The sequence below is a fragment of the Orcinus orca genome, chromosome 7 (genome assembly GCF_937001465.1).
Source record: "Orcinus orca chromosome 7, mOrcOrc1.1, whole genome shotgun sequence".
Taxonomy (NCBI): Eukaryota; Metazoa; Chordata; class Mammalia; order Artiodactyla; family Delphinidae; genus Orcinus; species Orcinus orca.
In genome coordinates this window covers 90,777,576-90,799,930 of record NC_064565.1, presented here as the reverse complement: position 1 = coordinate 90,799,930, position 22,355 = coordinate 90,777,576, and the positions used below count along the sequence as shown (strand labels likewise).

At 38.5% G+C, this 22,355-nt stretch overlaps 1 protein-coding gene across 3 annotated transcripts in view; it reads left to right on the top strand.

Annotated features, from left to right (window-relative positions):
• INO80D (INO80 complex subunit D) overlaps window positions 1-21,293 on the top strand; it is a 71,722-nt gene extending 50,429 nt beyond the window's left edge. For all 3 annotated transcript variants that reach the window (XM_033429311.2, XM_033429329.2, XM_033429341.2), the window contains 4 exons: window positions 791-924; window positions 6,364-6,581; window positions 7,661-7,818; window positions 9,175-21,293. In XM_033429311.2, coding sequence (XP_033285202.1) covers window positions 791-924; window positions 6,364-6,581; window positions 7,661-7,818; window positions 9,175-10,340 — 1,676 coding nt within the window. In that variant the 3' untranslated portion in view covers window positions 10,341-21,293. The remainder of the gene's footprint in view (window positions 1-790; window positions 925-6,363; window positions 6,582-7,660; window positions 7,819-9,174) is intronic.
• Window positions 21,294-22,355: the final 1,062 nt, after the last annotated feature.

Genomic DNA, 22,355 nt, shown 5'->3' with positions numbered 1-22,355 from the left:
AAAATTTATATAGTTGCAATTACTTTTCTTTGCTATCTCTCTGATTTTTGCTTTCCTTTCTGTTCTTGGTGTTGTATTTTCACAGCTTTTTCAGCAGTAGTTTCTATGCAGTAAAGGCTTTATAAATAGCCTTAACCGTAAAAGCATAAAGGAAAAATGAAAGGTATTTCCTTAATAGATAAAAAGTAAATCTATGGAAATGTAGTTAGTGGCTGGCTAAAAGTATAGATGCTTAAAAATGATGATGATAAAAAGCTGATGTTCCAATTTTAACAGTGCAATTTTGATTTAAAAGTAATTTTTCATAAGTTTGAGTTTGCTGTTGGAAGTGTGAAATGAAAAATTCAAATTTGGATAGTCAAGTTTTTTGTAATTATATCTTTAAATATCTATTCTTGATGAGTATCTTAGGCAGAAATTTTCCTTAAAAGAAAGTTTTTTGTTTGTTTGTTTTTAATCATCATAGTGGAACTTTAGGAGTCAATGTGTTAGGAAGGAAATGACCCTGCTTGTCTAAATAGCAGAAATCACAATGGCCATAAATCACAATGGGAGACTCATGTTAGAAGCTCATTAGCAAAATAGACTCCTTCAGAAGTATATTCTGAGAAATAAAGATGTAAACTATTATCATTTTTCTATTATTAGTAGTTGGGTTGGTTCTTTAGCTTTTATAGATAATAAAATTTATACTTACTAAGCACAAGTTAGGGAAGAAACAAATTTTATGTAGAGCTCGAAAAATTAAATGGTTTGAGTGTATTTTATTCCTAACTTAAAAAAACCCCAGATATCCTCTTGAACCGCTCTCAGCAACTCTTCTCAAGTTGCACGGCCAAGTTTGCAGATGGACAGCAGTGCTCTGTGCCCGTTTTTGACATTACACACCAGACACCTCTGTGTGAAGAACATGCCAAAAAAATGGTAAGTTCAAATTTTATTTTCTGCAACAGAGGATTTCAAAGTTCATATATATATTTTTTAAATTGTATTGAAGTATAGTTGATTTACTATGTTGTGTTAATTTCTTCTGTAGAGCAAAGTGACTCAGTTATACATATATGTATATACACGCTCTTTTTCATATTCTTTTTCATTATGGTTTTCACAGGATATTGAATGCAGTTCCCTGTGCTGTACAGTAGGAACTTGTTTATCCATCCTATATATAATAGCTTGAGGCTTTCAAAGTTTTGATAGCTGTCCAGAGTAGGAAATATTTTATGACTTAGTACAAACTATATGTGTATGTAAATCACTGAAACGAGTTTTGTGAAACAATACTCTTTTAGTACCTCATATTTTGTAGTCTCTTCTATTTCACTAAAAAAAAGAAAAAGAAATGCTGGTCATAACTGATTGAATTAATTTTATACCCTCACTGAAAGAAAACACTATTCTAGAAAGTATTTAGTAGTTAGTTAGATGTGGTCATTTTGTTTATTATCTATAGATAATAAGCTTATAGTTTATTATCTATAGACTATAATTTATTATCTATAGACTATAGCTAGTCTATACTTCTCTTCTCAAGATACATTTTTTTATACATAGGCAGATTTCCCAAGATCTTTCTTTGCTCCATTTCTCTAGGATTTTGCTTTTCTTATATATAATTCTGCAAATGTCTTGGATATTTGATGAAATTTCAGCCAAAAGCCAACCCTTATTATAATTCCATTGGACTTAATTATTGCTTTAGTTAATGCTGGTAGCGTAAGCCCTAATTAATTCAGAATAATTTGGAGAGAAAAGTCTGAATTAGTGAATTACCTGAATTATATAATCACTTAAAATAAATGCATTTCACCCATTAGACACTTACTGAGTTGTTCTGCTATTTGCAAGGTATTGTGCTAGGTACCTATGTATTAAAAAATTGAATAAGACAACTCTTACCTGCTATGAGCATATTTTAGTTTTCAGGGACGCATCAGGGTAACCAAGTGGCCATTGGACAGGACTTAGTAGTGTAACACTGTGGTCCTGGCTTTGCCACTAGCTATATGTATAACATGGACTAATGAGTCATCCTTTCTAGACCTCAGTAGCCGTGTATGAAGTTTACCGGCTTCTTCTCTAAGAACCTGTTTTGTTTTCTAGATTTCCTTTATGGACCATATATTTTGAAAAGTTGTATACTGAACTGTGTATACAAATATTGAATAATTACTTTCCCATTTTAATTTTAAAACATTTAAAATATAGACATTTTTGTTAGCTTATTGAGGTGTTATCACGGTTAAAGAATGACTTCCATATTTTTTTTTTGTTATTGTTGTTGTGTTTTTTTTTGCGGTACGCGGGCCTCTGACTGTTGTGGCCTCTCCCGTTGCGGAGCACAGGCTCCGGATGCGCAGGCTCCGGGCGCGCAGGCTCAGCGGCCATGGCTCACGGGCCTAGCCACTCCGCTGCATGTGGGATCTTCCCGGACCGGGACATGAACCTGTGTCCCCTGCATCGGCAGGCGGACTCCCAACCACTGCGCCACCAGGGAAGCCCTAGTTTGAGCTATTTTTAAGTTTAAAATTACATAAGAGTAGAGCAAACACTTGTATTCCATCCGTCCCCCAGTGAGAGACTAACACTGGGTGATAAAAACTGTGCAAATCTCATGGCTCTACTTTCAGACTATATCTTGAATTCACACACGTTTTACCAACTTCGCTGCTACCATTTTAGCCTTGGCTACCATCATCTTTGCCTGCATTATTGTAATAGCCTCCTAATTAGTCTCCCTTCTTCCTGCCACGCCTCCTGTGCCCGGATGTGTTGCTCACAGATCAGCCAGGGTAGACTATGCATGTGGGTCCCACTGTCTTTGAATTTACATATAGTAAAGTTCACTCTTTTTAGTGTACAGTACTATGAATTTTGACATGCATACAGGTACATAATCAAGATACAGAATCATTCCATCACCCCCCAAAAGTCTCTAGTGTTGCCCTTTGTAGTCAGCCCTTTTCTATCCCCACTGATCTGTTTCTGTCCGTATAATTTTACATTTTCCAGAATGTCTTCTAAATGGAATCATTCAGTATGTAGCCTTTAGAGCAGGCCTTTTAGAATATACATCTGATCATTTTAGTTCCCTGATCAAAACTTTCCAGGGGCTTCCCATCGCATCTAGAATCCAATCTGAAATTCTTACCATGCCTATGAGGCACTTCCTGATCTGGCCCTGGCAACCGCTCCAGCTTCGTCTTATACCCTCTCCTCACTTCCACAGCTCCAGCAACATTGGCCTTCTTGCTCTTTCTTAAACACTCTAAGTATGCTCCCACCTCAGGGACTTCCTGCTTGTTTTTCTCTTTTCCTGGAGTGTTCTTTCCCCAGATTCTCCATGTCTCACTCCTTCATTTCATTCAGGTTTCTGATCAAGTGTCAGTTCATTTCTGCTTCCCCTCTACCCTGCTACTTTTTATCCTTGTACGCTACCTTATTTTTCTTCCTAACATTTATATTTGCCTAACATTATGTATTCATTAGTTTGTTTATTGTCTGAATCCCCCTACTAGAATGTAAACTTCACAAAGGCAGGAACATTTTTTTGTTCAATGCTACTATATCCCCAGTGCTTGGAACAAAGATGCTCCGTAAGTAATGGTTGAATAAATTATCGGTTAGGCACATGGCTTGTGGGGGATAGGGGTGAGATTCTGAGCTAGACTCAGCCACTTGATAGGACAGCCATTGGTAGAAGAGGCTAGAGCTGCCCGAGGTCCAGGCTGGCAGACAGAACATGGTATTCAACAGGTATGAGACCATACAACAGATGGTAAGTCACTAAATGCGTTGTCCTGCATAGAAGTAGAATGGGACAGTGAGAATGCTGGGAGTGAACAGTGTTTGTAAGTAGTGTAGGTACATGAACAGTTGGCTTTAGGAAAGCCTCTAGGACACAGGTGTTCTTTGGAGGAGCTACGTAAGGGAACACCAAGGGCCAGGCAGGGTCTCAGACGTGGGCACTTCTGTGTGGAGGAGCTGGCACCTTACCAAACACGTTGCGTGGCTACACAGCATAAGCCTGAGAGGAAGACAGAAGCCTAGAAGCAGAGCCAGTAGGATTAGTATATTCTTGGCTAGAGCTCTCTTCCTCCCTCCTGCTCAAGATTCACACTGGTCCTAGAGGGAAATCCTGGAATGGATGCCAGCACCTGGTGGGTACTGGTAGCTGCTTATTCACTATTTATTCAGTTACATAGTGGGCATAAAAAAAGTAGACGTCACCTGTTGAACCAAAAGGAATTACAGAGGCTGGGAAGCAGCCTCTTTTTTGTTGTTTTCTAAATTTGTGAATTTTGAGCCTGTAATTGTGTTTGGATTCAAGTATTTGTCTGGGATTAAACATCTTTTAGATTTCCTGAATTTATGCTTAATTTTATTCTTGCTTTGAATTTGTTTGATGTTAGTGATAATTATTAGTCTTCAGGTCTTTTTATGTATTTGATTATAAGAGTTATTACTGAGTTCATCAACTCAAAGGTGACATCAATCGTAAAAACCACGATTGTTTTATATACCACCAAGAAGGAAAAAATGTTGCACAGTGCATTTCTTATCACTTAAAATTTTTATTTTATACTTACCAAAATAGCTTTTTTAGTCTTAGATAGATAGACATAGATATTTTTATCTTCTATAGCACTCCTGGTTTCAGCTAATTCTTGGTGTGTGAAAGGCAGTATTTTCTACATACATCTACTATAACACAGCTTTGTCTACTTTGTGGATTATTTTCCTTTTTCCTTTGGTTGTGGCTTTGCAATAAAAAGGTGGGCGGGGGTATTGTGGTCAGTTCTTCAATAATGAATATTTGCTTCACCAGTAACAGTTTTACACACTGCCACTTTTTGTGCCTTTCTGCATACACAGCAGTTTTTCCTCTGCATGTAAAACCAACAATGCATATACCTTCATTCAAACAATGACAGTACAAAGAGCTATGACCAACTTTGAACATGTAGGCAGCACCAACTGTAATGACCATCACCTGGCTGACGGCAGGAATAATATGCCGTCATTGTAAAATGCTTTCCGATTGTAGAGAGAGTAAAATGTGCATCTGGGTCTTCAGATTTAAGGGTACTTAGCTGAAGAAAGCTAGTTGTAGTGCAGGTTTCTATTACTTCCTGGTTCTTCTTCCTTTGCCTCCTCACTTAATTGCAACAGTTTTATAAAGCTGTGTGCCCATTGTCTTCTCTCTTTACCATGTCTCCCTGGTCCCTATAAATTATTTGAAGGACTTTTACTGTGTCAAGATTTCCAGGTCTCCATCTCCATCCCTGTCTTCCTTCCTGTGCACCAGATACGGTTTTCTCCTGCCTCCCTGGACGTCTTCACGTCTCAAACTCTATCTGAGGCCAACTGAATTCCTTAACTTTTTTCCTGATTCTGTTTATTCTGCTGTGTTCTGTATCCCAACTAATGGCATTATCCCCTAACAATCACCTCAGCTAGAAATCCTGGACACATTTGAGAATTTTATATTCCCCACGTCCTCACCACACCCAAGGATCTGTCACATCTTGAGAATTCTCTCTCAACAGGCCGGCGCTTTTCCATTCCTGCTCACTTTGCCCTCAGCTATTTATCAGTCTCGTAATACTTGTTGAAATAGCCCTCTGATTGGAACTTCTTCCTCCACTCACTTGCCTCTTCTCTTTATCCCTTTACGTTGCTAGCAGGATAGTTAATCCTTTTAAAACATGTACTCCTGTCATCAAAACTCATTCCCCATTGCCTATAAAATAAAGTTTAAAATCCTTAACAGAGTATTCAAAGTCATACAGGATCTGGTTCCAGACTTCTTTACAGGTTACTTTTATATTTTGTCCTCCATTTTACCCCGAGCAATAGTCATACCCAATTATTTGCTGTCCTTTTTGTCTGTTTGTGCCATTTCCTTTAGCCTAGAATGATCTTCCCCCTTATCCCAACTACTTAAAATCCTGTTTATCCTTTAATCTCACATTAACTACAAATAAAGGATTTTCCTTTTGTGTACCCTTAGAAGGTGTTTATATCATTATTGCCCAATTTTTTCTACTGTATTTATGTATCCTTGTAGTCATGTTTTTCCCATGGGAGACTTAAGTTCTTTGAGAGCACAAATCAAATTTTATTCAATTTTTTATACTACAGCACCCATGACAATGCCTGTAAATGTGGGATGAGCTATATGTATATATTGAATTGATTTGAATTAAATTTTAAAATGAATTTCTTATTCATTTAATTATCGTTATACATAGTTTCAGGCACTATATAGAATTTTAAGAGATATGAGTATTTTTTTCAGATAGCTGTTTGGTTTTTCCCAAATAATCTCACTTTAAAAATACCCATTTATTCATTCCAAAGGATAATTTCTTGAGAGGAGATAGCTCCCGTAAAGTTCAGCACCAGCAGCAGAGGAAACCCAGGAAAAAAACCAAGCCTCCTGCACTTACCAAAAAACACAAGAAGAAGAGAAGGCGTGGACCTCGTCGACCCCAAAAGCCTATTCCCCCTGCAGTTCCTCAGGGGAACCTCAGCATGCCCACCAGCGTCTCACTGCCAGTGGAGGCCTCTCACATCCGGTCAGTGGTGGCGCCAGAGTTTACGTCTGCTTTACGTGTTCTGATTGTTCTCAGAGCATCTGGCTTCGTTTACTTTTCTAGTGTTGGAAGTAGGCTAAAGGAACCATTTGGTATATAAGCCTAGACCTTGTAGTTTTCAATATGATTTTTTACAAAATATCTGATGGGGTTAGATCTGAAGTAAAGCTTTTGATAACCATGAGAGCAAATGCTGATATTGGGAATTTAATTGACTACTCTCAGATTTTTCTGTTTCAACAGAAATTCCATATATGTTCCAACAGAAATATTCCATCAGAAATCTGATGCATTATTAATTTTGTCAGGGGTAATAAGCATTTTGACCAGATGAATGAGGCTTCTGTTTCAGCTAAACATCCCAGTTTTATCTGTTTCATTTTTTAAAATTTATTTATTTATTCATTCATTCATTCATCATTTATTTATTTTGGCTGCGTTGGGTCTTCGTTGCTTCACGCGTGCTTTCTCTAGTTGCGGCGAGCGGGGGCTACTCTTTGTTGCGGTGCGTGAGCTTCTCATTGCGGTGGCTTCCCTTGTCGCGAAGCACGGGCTCTAGAGCGCAGGCTCAGTAGCTGTGGCGCCCAGGCTTAGTTGCCCCGCGGCATGTGGCATCTTCCCGGACCAGGGCTCGAACGCGTGTTCCCTGCATTGGCACAGGCGGGTTCTTAACCAGCGCACCACCGGGGAAGCCCTGTTTCTTTTTTTTAAATTATTATTTTGACCAGATTTTAAATTCTACTATAAAGTACTAAGACACACTTGATATACCAAATTGTAATTCATTTTACTAGTGCACCAAATTGTCATTCATTCTAATTTGCAGTAAAAATAGTATCTCCAAATGGTTGTCTTCTCTTAATACATGGGTAAGCGTTGCAGAAGTGTGTAACTGCATATGGCGAGTTCTGTCGTTTTGGTTTCCGAATTTCTTCTCTTAGAGTAGGAAGGGAGACATTTTGAGTTAGGATTTTCCGTTTTTGCATCGACAGACTTGTCTTGGGGACACTGATGTGGAGGTCAAGTGGGGGGGGCGGGGCCAATCGTGTCGTCTTCCCCAGGAGCCCGTCCACGCCAGAGCTGAGTGCTGATGAGCTGCCGGATGACATTGCCAATGAGATCACTGACATTCCACATGACTTGGAATTGAACCAGGAGGACTTTTCAGACGTCCTGCCGCGGCTACCTGATGACTTACAAGATTTTGATTTTTTTGAAGGTATGGTCAATGTTTTGATTGGAGAAAACTGGTTTTTAAAATGAGTTTTTTAAAGGGGGAGGTAGCTTTTTTGAGATATGTTTGGAGTATCCCTCCTCACGTGTAACGTCTTTCACCAGAGACAGGAAAGGTAAAGCACTGAAGCTGTTTTACTCTTTTTAGAAGGTGAGGCATGTACAGTTTTTAGACTGATATCCTAGCCTTAGTGGATCGGTAGGTTTGAGAGCTACGTTTATAACTTTGTTCCTTTACTTATTTATTATCTTTGGCCTCACCGCGCAGCACGCGGGACCTTAGTTCCCCGACCAGGGATTGAATGTGGGCCCGTGGCAGTGAAAGCCCTAAGTCCTAACCACTGGACCGCCAGGGAAGGCACCTACCTTCGTTTATTTTATTTTATTTTATTTTTTTTACATCTTTATTGGAGTATAATTGCTTCACAATGGTGTGTTAGTTTCTGCTTTATAACAAAGTGAATCAGTTATACATATACACCCTTCGTTTATTTTTGAACAAAGACATTTTAAATTTGAGTTTATTGAAACCTTTCAGAACTTGTCCTCATTTTAATACCCCACCATGTACTTCAATTGAAGTGCACTTTTCCAGAACAAAGTTGACTTAATACTGCCAATTCTCTAGTGCTTTCAGGGGAAATCTTTTCTACTCTTAGAAGGTTTCTTTCACCATTAAAAACTGGATATTTTGGGGGTGATTAGTCAAGTTCCTAACAATGGGTTTTTTATATTGGAAATGAAATCAGTGAGGCCTGTGACTTCCATTTTGTGAAAATCACTTAGAAATGGGAGAAGGATGAGAGGGGAAGGGTAGAGAGTAACGCAAAAGCATTTCAAAAGGTAACCTATGAAGTGAGCTGAGTGCTTGGTGTTGCGCTGAGATATGCACGTGAGTTCTGTATCGTAGGCTTCACAGCTGCCCTTCCAGCTGGAAGAGCCCAAGAGTAGAGGAGCAAAGGCGGCTCCTCCCACACAGCCTTTTGTCTCAGATCTGAACTGACTGACATGTTTTCCGTTTTAATGACGTTAATATAGCTTCGGGTAAAAACATACGTGAAATCAGATAGTCACCACGTGTTTTAAATTGGTAGTGCTTAGACTCCTAAGCACTGAACACTTGGCTCAGACGGATTTTGATAGTGCTGTAAACGAACTGAAGATGTGATTCAGGTTCCGGGACAGCTTGACCCCTCACACCTGTCCTGCAGCTGAATGTTTCACTTTTTTCCTTTCCATCCGATCCTTACTAGAATATTGTTACACATAATTCCGCTGTATGATTTTTGTGGTCTGGGGCGGTGAAAGCTCTGCTGACTGTTGATGGCTCTCGTTTACTCAGGCAAGAACGGGGACCTCCTCCCCACCACCGAAGAGGCCGAGGAGCTTGAGCGGGCCTTGCAGGCCGTGACGTCTCTTGAGTGCCTGAGTACCATTGGGGTGCTCACCCAGTCAGATGGTGTGCCCGTCCAGGAGTTGTCAGACAGAGGAATAGGGGTGTTCTCCACAGGGACTGGAGCTTCAGGAATTCAGTCCTTGAGCCGAGAGGTAAACACGGACCTGGGGGAGCTGCTGAATGGGCGTATAGTCCACGACAACTTTTCTAGTCTAGAGCTGGATGAGAGCCTGCTCCGTTCTGCTACCTTGTCTAACCCACCTACACCCCTGGCAGGGCAGATCCAGGGGCAGTTCTCTGCCCCAGCCAACGTTGGCCTTACTTCTGCCACTCTGATCAGCCAGAGTGCCCTTGGGGAGAGAGCCTTCCCAGGACAGTTTCATGGACTTCACGATGGCAGCCATGCCTCGCAGAGGCCGCATCCTGCCCAGCTGCTGAGCAAGGCAGATGACCTAATCACCTCACGACAGCAATACAGCAGTGACCATTCACACTCCTCGCCCCACGGAAGCCATTATGACAGTGAGCACGTGCCGTCTCCCTACAGCGACCATATCACCTCTCCCCACACAACATCTTACTCTGGTGATAACATGGCAGCTACCTTTTCAGCAGAGATGCCCATCATGGCGCAGCACTTGCTCCCAGCCCAACTTGAGGTGCCCCTTGGAGGAGTCGTAAACCCCAGAACTCACTGGGGCAATCTCCCTGTCAGCCTCGGAGATCCCTCTCCATTTAGCAACCTTCTCGGCGCAGATGGACATCTTCTTTCCACTTCCCTATCCACACCACCCACCACTTCGAACTCAGAGACCACACAGCCTGCCTTCGCCACCGTGACCCCCAGCAGCTCCAGTGTGCTTCCGGGGTTACCGCAGACCAGCTTCAGTGGCATGGGGCCTTCTGCTGAACTGCTGGCCTCCACCTCTCCCAAGCAGCAACTCCCTCAGTTCAGCGCAGCCTTCGGCCACCAGCTGAGTTCTCACAGTGGCATCCCCAAGGACCTGCAGCCCAGCCACAGCTCAATAGCGCCTCCCACAGGCTTCACAGTGACAGGTGCCACAGCTACAAGTACCAATAATGCGTCTTCTCCCTTTACCTCCCCTAACTGAGCGTATCTGTGTGCTTGCAGGCAGGTGGGGAACCTGGTGTTTTCTATCTTGTTTTCCTCTTTATCACCCCTCTCCCCTTTTCCTAAAGAAGATTTTAGAAATAACAGATGGGGATTAGAGGAGAACTCCCTTTTCCAGTTAAGCAGGTCACCCCACAGTGGACCTCGCTTCAGTGTTCACATGTGCTCCTTCGCACTGGTGCTCATTCCCTCCTGGCAGGTCCACTCTCCCCCAGTGGTTTCCGTAGTGGCTCAGCACAGTGACTGGATAGAATCGACTTTTAGCAGCAAGTCCTAGAAGTGAAAGATACCTCAGATTACCAGTGCCCTTTACTATTTCCTAGTATTCAGATCAATGCTTTCCATTCTAATACCAGGTCTTTACATAGGTGGTTCTAAATGGAATGAGCCTATTCATTGAGTTCCTGTGTAAGAGATGGCAAGTGGTGTGTAGAGGCAGATCAAGGCTCTGACTTAGCACCGACTGCTAAACATCACATGAGGCCAGGATTCCATTCCTAATTGTGATCATGTTTAATTAAAAAGAAAAAAATTAGTCTTTTAACTGCCTGTGTGTATGTGTGCACCCACGCGTGTGTTTTTGTGCAGGGCAGGAAGCAGCTGTCCCATTGTTTTGTTTTGTTTTTTCTTTCCTAATGAGTAGAAGGCTCTTCTCCTTTCCCACATCTCACAGCCCTGATAAGGTTGGTCATTCTTTCCCACTGAGTTAACTGACTTTCCTGAATGGAGAAGGGTGGTGGTCTGGTGGCGTGAATAGCACAACCCTTTTCTGCTAAGTTAGCCCAGAACACAAAAAGCTGAATTCATGTCAGTGCCCTGCAGATGTCGTGAAAAGCTTGCCTGGAGGGACTGCAGGGTTGCTGCGATTCTGAGGTCTGGTGGTTGGTTATATTGCCTTTTTAGACATGCATTTGTTTCTAAATCCCTCTTCCATGGAATATATTCGCAAGATGTAATTAAAATATTTTGATGTGAAAAGCAGGATAGGTCAGATAGGTTTGGAAAGATGGGATCTGTGAACTCCTTGATCCATCTTTTGCTTTTGAATTTTTCATGTTTACAGTAGTGATTCTTTGGTAAGATTTGTAAAATGTTGAAGACACTTGTAGAATCAATGTACCAGTTGTGAAGTGATGTGTAATATCTGAAGGATACACATTTTAAAGTTTCTTTCAAAGCGGAATATGGAAATTAGACAAATTTTACCCACCCTTTGGTACTTTTAAAATAATTTAAGTATTTAGGTTTAAGTTTGGGGAAATTTTTTTTTTTTTTTAAGTACCAGAACTTTAGGGTTAAAAATCCCATTGGATAGTTTAGTAAGTTGGTGACTATGAAATGAATATGTGAGGTTTCTTTTTACCTGCCTTCTCCCCGACCCCCGATCCCCCCGCCCAAGGGTGGAACTAGATTTTAAAGGCATCTGTACTCTGCTTTTGCTGAGAGGTTTCACTGTCCCTTGAGATACCATTGGCTATTTATACCTGAGTCTAGTCTAATTTACATATATATATTTTAAGATGAGTAGAGAGAACATATCTATTAATGATGGGATATAATAATTCATTTGTCAGGGAATATTTGATCTTAATTCCTTTTCAATAGGTAAAGATTTGGATGTATTTTCCTACTTCCTATATGTGTGCTCTTTATGCCGTGCTAATTCTAACCAGTCCCTTCTTTTGAAAGCTTTCCTTTCTCTGCTTTTTAAAGGAATGATGGTAATCAGCAGGCATTATGCAGATAAAACGTGCCTGAGATTATGGAGGGGAAATGTCACATGACTGTATGAAATCATTATATGCCCTATTTTGTATTTATTGAAGTTTCTTTTTGTGGGCCAAAAATATGTTTGTAATATATTTAGTTTTTTTTTTTTAATCATGATAATTGATTGGAAGATTTATTTTTTAATAGCTTTGCCTTTTTTGCAGATTGAGAAATGTCTAAATTATAAAATTATGTCACAAAGCAAAATTATATTTGGTAGCACCGTAAATTTCTATTCTGAAGGGTGAGAAGAGATCATCTGAATATTTTTCACCTGTGAACCTATGTTAGTAAGCTTTTTTATTTTAATGTACTGTAATGAAATGATTATGAGTAGTTACCTCTGCTCAAAAGTGTCATTTAGTTTGCTAAACTCTTCACATCCCGTTATAATCATCACGAGATAACTGTCCATTCCCAGTGATTTGATTCCGTCTCCATTGTGTACTAATTAAAGGTTGTAGCAGAGCAGCCCATTGACTTTCTTTTTTATGGAGGTAAAAGTGGTACATACACATTGACTTTCTCACCAGCCTTTCTTTGACAGTGAAGGGCAAGTCATGGGACGTTGATCTGAATTTTTCTGGCTATTTGTCCCTTGTGGTAGCTGCTTAAAATTCTTCAGTTATCAAAACTGAGTTTGCAGTAAGTTGCACATTTTATTGTTTGCAATTTTCTGTTTTCTGTGCATTTTTAAGCCCTTTTCTGCTTTCTGCTAAGGAGGCATGAAATGATCAGGAATGTTGCCAGTTACAGCTTCACACCAAAAACTTTGAGTAAATTCATTTTTGTGTAGATGCCCACGATGATAGCTGAAGGAAGGGCACCTGTAGAAAGTACCAGTGTAGGTTTGAGGAGTTAGCAAAAAAACAAATTTTTCTTCTCGTTTCGTCTACTTCAAAACAAATATCCGAGCTTGCGATTTGTTTGTTCTTGCTGTTTCTTGTGAGTCCCTTTTTGGAAGAGAGAAGAACATCTGTGAACCCAGAGATATCTGTTATGTTGTTCTTTCACCTAATGGAGCAATTCTAGTCTATTAGTAGTAGGTTGGCTATTAATATGTAAAGAAAGGAATGAAGTGTCTTTTACTCCAGAAATATGAAAATCAGTGTCTTTTAAAATAGCACTTATTCTATAATAAGGCAATACTGGAATCAAAAACAAATTTTATATAAGGTTCTATCTAATTAGGTGGATACTAGCTTTCACTCTAGTGTTAAACTCATGAGAAATAGTGGCAAAGAAGGTTCACTCTGTTTCTGCAGTACTTTGGGACCATTTATAAAGGCCAGTTAGATTGTGTTAATGTGATTTAATTTACAGAGTTGCTGCAGTTAATGGATACATTCTGTGCTCTGAGAATCTGAATTCCATTCTAACGTATAATATTCACTGGCTGTGATCTGTAGCATCCGAAGGAAAGATGTGTTTTTCTCCTTTACACCCTCTGCATAATTGTTAGTATTATTTTAATTAAAGTACTTAAGACATTGTTTTTCTTCTGTACAAATGGCTTAGCAATTTGCACATCTGGGTAGGTTATGTAGTTAGTTAACAATTCGCAATAGTAAATAGCAATTACATTTACCCACCAAGTGACAGACTATGCAATGGAAAAATTTTCTAATTATCGTCGCATAGCTTATATGGCAAAGGATTATTTTCTCTAGTAACCTACCATGTGAGATAGAACTGCTTCATAAATGACTTCCTGAGCAATTTCATGTTGGCAGGCAGTACGGCGTGTCTAGTGTCCTTCCATGAAAAGAGTATAATTTAATGAGAAGCAAATAGTAGGTATGGAGATAAAGTTGGAAAAAATTTTTTTTCTTTTCCTTAAAATTGTAGTTATTGTCTTGAGCGGTTTAAGGCTAATGAAAGCTAATACTTTATCTTTGCCAAATAGTTATTTATAAGATTTATTTCTTAAATAAGCCCAACCTCTCAACTGCAAGTTAAGAATCATCACTTTCTGCGACTAACACTAAAGCTTTTCCTTATCAGAGCTCGTTCTCAGTCAGTGATCATGATCCACAGAGGCAAAGACAGTTCTTTGATTTGGAAGGAAACAGTGTCCGTGATACATGCAGATGCCCTAGCTGTACAATTTGCTTCTTACATGAAGAAATTTATATTTCTGTTGACCTTTACCGTTGGGCTTTTATCATTGGGCACTAGAATTTGAGCCTATGTAGGTCACACCCATCCTGTGAGTTCACTGATACCTGCCTGCAGTCCTTCCTGTGCCCCTGCATGGTGGGAGTGGTGGTGACGGGTGGTAGCTTCGTCGGCAGTGCTTGTGTGGGGCACGTTGCCTTTTCTTCCCGTTAGTTCAAAAGATTGCTGTGGATGGTATCGCAAGGAGACGAGGATGTTAACACCACCAGGCGAACCAGTTCAAGTTTTATAGGGTTAGAAATTCCTTTAAATTTTGTTTAGGTGTCTCGTTTCCAGTTTCTTCATCCTTTTTCTTTTTAGCGTTCTTTTAACATTCTGTTAAATTCTGTTTTTAATCTGGTATATATAGAATAATACAGTGGTCTTTTAAATGGTCAACAGAACTCTGCAGTTTAATGAGGCAATTTAAAGGATTCCCTGGAAGAAAATGTAGTCATACCAGATCTTTCATCACAGACACCTACATCGCTCCAAGGATTTTTTCCTGACAAGAAATATATTTCTTGAGGATGGGGTGGAGGGGGGTGGTGGGAATATATATGTGATAGAACGTAGATTTTTTTTTTTCCTCTCAATACATTGAAAACAACTGAATTTTCATGGGCATTCTATAGAAAAGTAAAACAATGTAATGACTTCTTAATATTCTGAACTTTATAAAGCTTTCCAATATCATATTCTGGAGGGACCCGAAATCCATGTTCAATAGAATAAAGTAGCATTTTTTAAATGCCACCTTTCAAAAGATGTGTAATAAGATATCAGTGAAGGACATAGTTGGATATCCGTTAAGCATTTTCTTCTTTCCTAACCAGTGAGTTAGGAAAGAAAACATAAAACATAAATGAATAATTATGTCTCTCCTAATGACCGGTGTCATTAATGCGAAAATTGTGGGTCAAACTTAGCCTTATTTCTAAATAGCAAAAATTCTCTTCACTCCAGCTCTTATTTTTTGTTAGCTTTCCTCTCTGCACTGTGATACAGAGCAAATAAAAAGAAACATGGCATTTCAGAGAGAAAAAAAGAGAGCAAACTTGGAATGACTTTTTTTACCCCAGGTTCCCAAATCTTGGGGCTGTTTGGCCACTTTTGAGTGGCAGGGTTTTGGTGATCTGAAGTTCAGTCCAAAAACAGTCTTATTAGAGACCCGGCACTGAAGTACACACACACACACACACACACACACACACACACACACACACACACACACACACACACACACACACACACACACACACACACACACACACACACACACACACACACACACACACACACACACACACACACACACACAATCTGTACTGCTCCTGGCCTAAGAGTAATAGAATCTTCTTCTTTCACTTGGTTTTTGTTTGTTTTTTTAAGCTGGGGACCACTGAAGTAAGCTCTATATGCACCCAAAGTTACCCTTGGAAAAAATTTCAACATGCCGTGCAGAAGGCTCTAATGCAGCTAAATGCCACCCTTGCTTTTACTTGGGGAATAGACTGATTTGCCCTGAAAGGACTCCACCCTGCGTTGTTGAGGTACAGTTGGCTCCAGCCGAGGAGTGTGGAAGGGATGGGAGGTTTGGTGCTTGTGACGGTGTCTTCATCTGCTCTGAAGGGTTGGATCAGTTCCTCTCAACAGTGATAGTTCTTTTCACTGTATAGTGTTGAGTATGTCTCAGGGATTCCTTGTGGAAATTAGGGCAGTTTTTAAAATAAGAAAATAGTTTTAAAAGAAGCTAAAGGTGACTCATCATTGAAGAGAGCGCAAGAAAGAGAAAACATTTGGTTTCGTAGCCCACGGTGTCTTGCATGGGACGCTTTTCCTTCTCCTTCAGGCTCTCATCTCAGCCTCAGCATACAGAATCCTTTCCCACCACGCACAGCTTTAAAACTTTTATTTAAAAAATTTCCTTCCCCAATGAGCTTTCAGAATACTTATTGTAGATTTTAAGAGAAAAGGTATATTAATTTATACTATTAACATCACCTCATAAATTATAAGTTTTATACTAAAGCTGTATTGAGTGTAATGAATTATGTTGCCTATGTGTTTAATAGCTAAAAAATTATATATGAGCTTTTTTTTTTTTTTTTTTTTTTTTTACAAAACAAACTAGTGAAGCACCTTTTTACACTGGATCTCTGCCGTGTCAAGGTGTATAGCTATCCTTTGCTACCTTGCAGATATATAAAATAAAAGGATATCCTGGGGCCTCAAAACATAGAACACCTTTAGACCATTTATTACTGCTCATAGAACTGTTGAGAATGATGTCTCTTTAGTAAATGATCTGTGGTTTACACTTACGATGGCTAGAAGCTTAGTTACAGGGTAAATAGAAATACATAGATCAAGTAAAGCTCCCAACTACTGTAGCTGGAATTTGTAAACTAAGTTTTTAAAACCTCTTTTATTTCCTATGGATTTATTCTTTAATTACAGTTAAGTTGGGAAGTAAAATAGAGAAAATAATAAATCTAGATGTTCTCAGTGTCTTATTCAGGAACTTTTTATCCCTCCTCACTAAGGAATTCCCACTGTGACTTAAAAATAGAATTAAAGTACTTGTGTGCATGTATATGTCTGTGCTTTCACACACATGCAAAAATATACATTGGGGGCACGTGTGTGAGAGAGATGAATGTGTGCTTAGGTCAAAAGAGAAAAAGGTAACAATGTATAGTAGAAATATGATTTATTTAGTTGAGGGTATTGGAGTTACTTTCTCATCGTCTCTGTTGTATAAATACACCAAATTCTTGATTATGTTATGTTAAAAGGCTAGCTCTGATATCATGTGCATTTTATTTTAACCTTCTGATTAACTTATGCTGTGTTTTTAAAATAACTCAAGAAACAGCAGGTTCTAAAGACCAGCCTCTCACTTTTGAGAGTAAAAATAAGAGAAACAGACCTGGACATGAGCTGTGTTTATCTATTGGGGTGATGGGACCAGAGATCAGCTGAACCTTTTTTATGTTAATAATAGATTTCTTCATCTTCTGAGTTATAAGATATTATTGATCACCTTTTCTTGGTGAAATTTTAAGAAAAGTATAGGCCTTTTATAAAGAATGCCATTTTTTAAGGGGCTGCTTTGTTTAAAGAGTTGGTGGGATCATTTCACCATGAACATTTCAAAGCTGGGTTGATTTCAGTTATTTCCAAAATTAAAAAAAAAAAAAAAAGTTACTCAGTTGTGTTGTTATTTATGAAGTTAGCATGCCCCCCAACCCCCATATTTTGGCTATACGAAAAGTTATGCTACCCTTGACTATTTACCTGATTTATCTGGAATTTAAAAAAAAATACATTCCTATATTTTGAGTTTTGTCTTTTTGCTATACATTCATTACTGAAGTATCTGGTGGTCTAAAATAGTCAAAGCTAGAGTTGTTATTAAATGCTCCAATCACATTTATTTTTAATATTAAAAAATCATATACTTTGAAACATGTCAAAACAACTTCTAATAATCCATCTGAGTTTGTAGTTACCTTTGAAGCCTCATTCATCTTAGATAACTCAAGACCTGGGAAAGCTTTGTACGTTGTTCTTTTTACAGTTGTATTTTTTGCAGCATCTCCCAGTTTCATTCACTCTTTGCTTTATAGGTTTTTAAAATCTGCGTATTTCTTGTACATATGCATGCAAATGAAAGAAGGGAGGTTGTATTGGTGCCATTTCTCCCTTCAGTTACTATGGGATTTGCTAGAATAAATTCCCCCTGATTGAAGGGTGAAAATAGACCCTTTTGTGTATATCTGTACAGAGATGTGTATATGGGATGTGGTGGCACTTTGCTGAATGTGAACTTGCCTTGTCAGTGGAAAGATTGAGAAGTATTATGTTTATTTATACATTTGTATAAATCTATATATACACGTATGTATATGTGTGTGTATAGATAAATATATATATACATATATTTCCCTAAAAAAAGTGTGTGTATAATAGATAAACAGCCTTTGTTAAGCAAGATTATACGTCTATGGAAAATTCTGGATTATTCTATAAACAAGAAGAGGTGACAGTCTAGGGTAATCGTCAGAGCATACAAAGATGGAAGTCCTTAGGATTATAGTCTTGTTTATGAGTTCCTCTTAGAACTGTACTTACTTGCCAGTCTCACTATTCTTCATCTTCATTACCTTCTAAGTCAATCTCTCAACATTTAAAAATCACACTTCGTTGTGTTTTTTCCCTTTATTATGTCCTTTCTCGCCAGAATCATTTGGCTTAGCCATATTTCATTAATATTTCACTCAATTCTTTTAAATATCTTTGTCTCTGAAATTTCCCAGAAGATACAAATTTTGTATATAATACTTTTTTTTTTTTTTCTCTTTTTTGCGGTATGCGGGCCTCTCACTGCTGTGGCCTCTCCCGTTGCGGAGCACAGGCTCCGGACGCGCGGGCTCAGCGGCCATGGCTCACGGGCCCAGCCGCTCCACGGCATGTGGGATTTTCCCGGACCGGGGCACGAACCCGCGTCCCCTGCATCGGCAGGCGGACTCTCAACCACTGCGCCACCAGGGAAGCCCTATAATACTTTTTATAGTAATTTTGAGAATTGGGCATCATCTTTGTCTCAAAACAAACAACCAATAAACCCAAAAAACCACGTTCAAACAAGACTGCTTCGAAAGTTTTACCTAGATAATTTTGGGACGTTTTACTTAAATTGAAAAAGAACATAATTATGATTTTATGATTGACATTAGTGTTAGGTTTATTTTGTCATTTATTGTCATTAATTTGTCCTTTCAAAAGTTTGGTTTGCTTTGTGATTTAATCATAAATTTACCATTTTCATTTTAATGGAAAGCCTCTTGACTTCTATAACCTAAGCCTCTTAAATTCTATAATTCATTTTATTCATGATGAAACTGCTTTAGTGAATTCGTGTGTAATGAGTTCTGCTATATTTCCTTTTGACTTTTCTCACATTGGTGACATCCTGTCTTAACTTTGCTGCAGCTCTCTAGAAAACTTGCATCCCTATATATTGTGCCTTTAAAGCTTTTATGCACACACAGACAAAAGTGTATATATACATGTCGGAGCATGTGTACATATACTTTCATATATACTCACACAGTATGTCTCTAGTATATATTGTGGGAGTGGATATATAGATGTTCAAAGGCAATGAAATGTTGCTCTCTAGATATATATGTATATAAATAGTGTTGATATACTGTATATACATATGTATATGTATGAGTTTTAAATGGCAATCTTTTACATTTAGCAAAATGCTGCCCCTACTGGAATATTGTCACTGCAATGGCAGTTGTATGTAATGATTTAAAATACACTATCAAAAGTTATTTAAAGAACATTTAAAAGTCTCATCTAAAGACGTCCACACATTATTTATTTATCTTCCTTTTCCTTTTATTGTTATTTTTATTTTTTTTAACTGAAAGGGAGACTGTCATTTTAAAAATGCCATCTGTCCCGTGAGAGGAAGAGAGCTGGAGACTCACTTGGGGAACCTTGTGCATTTTCCTCTCTCTGAAATGGAGATGTACCACAAACTAACCTGTTTATTTCAGTTATAAAGCAATCCTAACATTTCCATTACTGTATGTCATCCACCATCTCCTAGACCAACTTAATTCACCAACTTGCCTCTTCCTTTCATTAATAAATAATGATCATTAAGATCATTTTGCCTGGGGGAAGTTAACTACTCTCTAGCTGCAGGGAAATATATCACCTAATTGTTATTCAGCCTTGTTCAAAATTCAGCTTTGAGAGAAGGCAGCTCTCTCATGCAGTTGTCTTAAGTAGGTTTTGCATTTGTTTAGTTAGAGGTCTTCCCAGACTTTTTTTTTTTTTAAGAACTCCAAGTCTGCACACACTTGACCTAGATTTAATTCTTACTCCCCACAGCTTCAGGTATTTTTCATTAGTATATCAATTTGATACACTGAATGAAAGAATATTATGAGAAAACTGTTTCATATTTTATTTTGTGATGAGTTGGCAGCAGATTCCATTTCAAGACCTTATAGAGAGAGGAGTGTGTAAATGGACAATCCTGAATCTTAAGATGTTAACAGAAAACAGGTGGAGTAAGAGTACCCCTGAAGACTCTAGAGGTTGGGGTTTGAGGGATTTCACACAGTAGCTTAGCTGAAACTTGATATCAGAAGCAGCCTTTAACAAGCCTCTTGGCAATTGTATGGTACTAACCAGAGTACTGAAGTACAGATTGAAACCAAGTTGCAGTGGGAAATCAAAGGTGAGGTAGCTTATTGGAAACCAGTAAAATGACAGGTTGCACAGTTTCGAAATCTCTTCTAACGAAGTAACTGCACGGTAGCAAGGACTAGCCGTTCTCAAAGCCCTTCTTTTTCAGTGTTCTCCTTCACCTTGGCACACAAGTATGTTTTAAGGCCATACATGAAAAATATATACAAAAAAAAAAAGCTGCTTAAAGGGAACTTACAAACTGAGAATCTTCTCTGTATTTGTGTAAAGAGTGGCTGGAAGCTTAGTTATATGCACAAAAGCTAGGAGCCACTTGTTTCTGCACAGACTGTAGGAGCTAGATGAGGAGACTGGCAGATTTTGGGAAGAGGCCCCAGTTCTGAGGAAAGGCATATCTATAGCATTGGGTGTGCAGTTGCTGGGGGAGACCACATTTTGGGAGATGATGGGCTTTCGGTTTGTAATTTCCCTTTAAACAAGAAGAGATGGCTCACGTTTTCCATATATATCTCAATGAATGTACTGTATCACCGTTTTAAAATTTTGATGAAATAATAATGGATTGGTCTCCTTTTGTTATCTGGTCCTTGTTTAATTTGTTTAAGGGTTTTTGTATACAAAGGTTTACATTTTTATGTATATTTTTCTTGTGTAAAAACTGATGTAATATGTGTATAAAACTCTGTATGTATTATCTGTATATAGTGTGACAAAATGATTTTTCTTTCTTTCTTTTGGATGTATTAATAAATCTTGCTGTGAAGTAGCCTTGCTTTTGGTTTAATTTCTTTTGCCTGGATATTGATGGAAGCTGCTAATCCAGGGTAGGTATTTTTTCCCCTTTGTTATTTAAATAGAGTATATGTGTGTGTGTGTGTATGTGTGTGTGTGTGTGTATATATATATATTTATACTTTATATTTTGTCAAGAACCCCAGGATGCTATATTCATGGTACTTTATGGTTAGACTAACAATGATTAATATTTGTGTAATAACCGTGGATCAATTAAATGCTACTCAAGATGACTTTAATGTGGTATCCAACCTTGAAATCCAACTGGAAGTTGCATTGGAAATTGTTATATGCTATAATGGAGGTTTTACAAGCCAATTTCTATTTCATTTAATCAGGAGCCCTTTCTCTATTCATTTTCATAGTTTCATAAGTATAAGAACAAACAAAAAACTGGAAGAAACACTCTTCCTTTAAGGCAAGGGTCCCCAACCCCTGGGCCACAGATGGGTACCGGTCCCTGGTGCCAAAAAGGTTGGGGACCGCTGCTTTAAGGCATTGCCAAGTGCCTTGTATCTCCTTGGAACTGAATTTTTTTTTTTTAATATGTGGATTGGAACTTTTCATTTCCTGTACTGAGGGATTTTGTGATACAAATAGAGGCTAGGAAAAAATTCACAAAGAAAAATTAGTAATCTTCTAATCACACATTCCTCGTGTAGAGATTTATGATTTTTAATTTTTGTGGGACATTTGTACTTTTTCCTTGATTTCTGTCTAATCCAGGCATGTTTAAGATACATTCCAAAATTGTACTTTGCTTCTCTAAAAGAAATTAACGTTCTGCAGCTAGAAGCAGATGACTACAGCGCTAGTGAAATGGCCAGCACTGACAGCTTCATTCATCCGTTTCTCTGCATTTGAAATTGACAGGGTATGAAGAATAATGCTTGAAATTGATCTGTCCATTTCTTCAGTTATATAGTAGTTGATTTTAAACTCCTTTTCTACTTAAGGATAATTTTCTAGATATCTGTGTAAATGCAGAAACTTTTGAGATTGTGCTGAGTTCTTGATTTGATTTTTAAAAAAA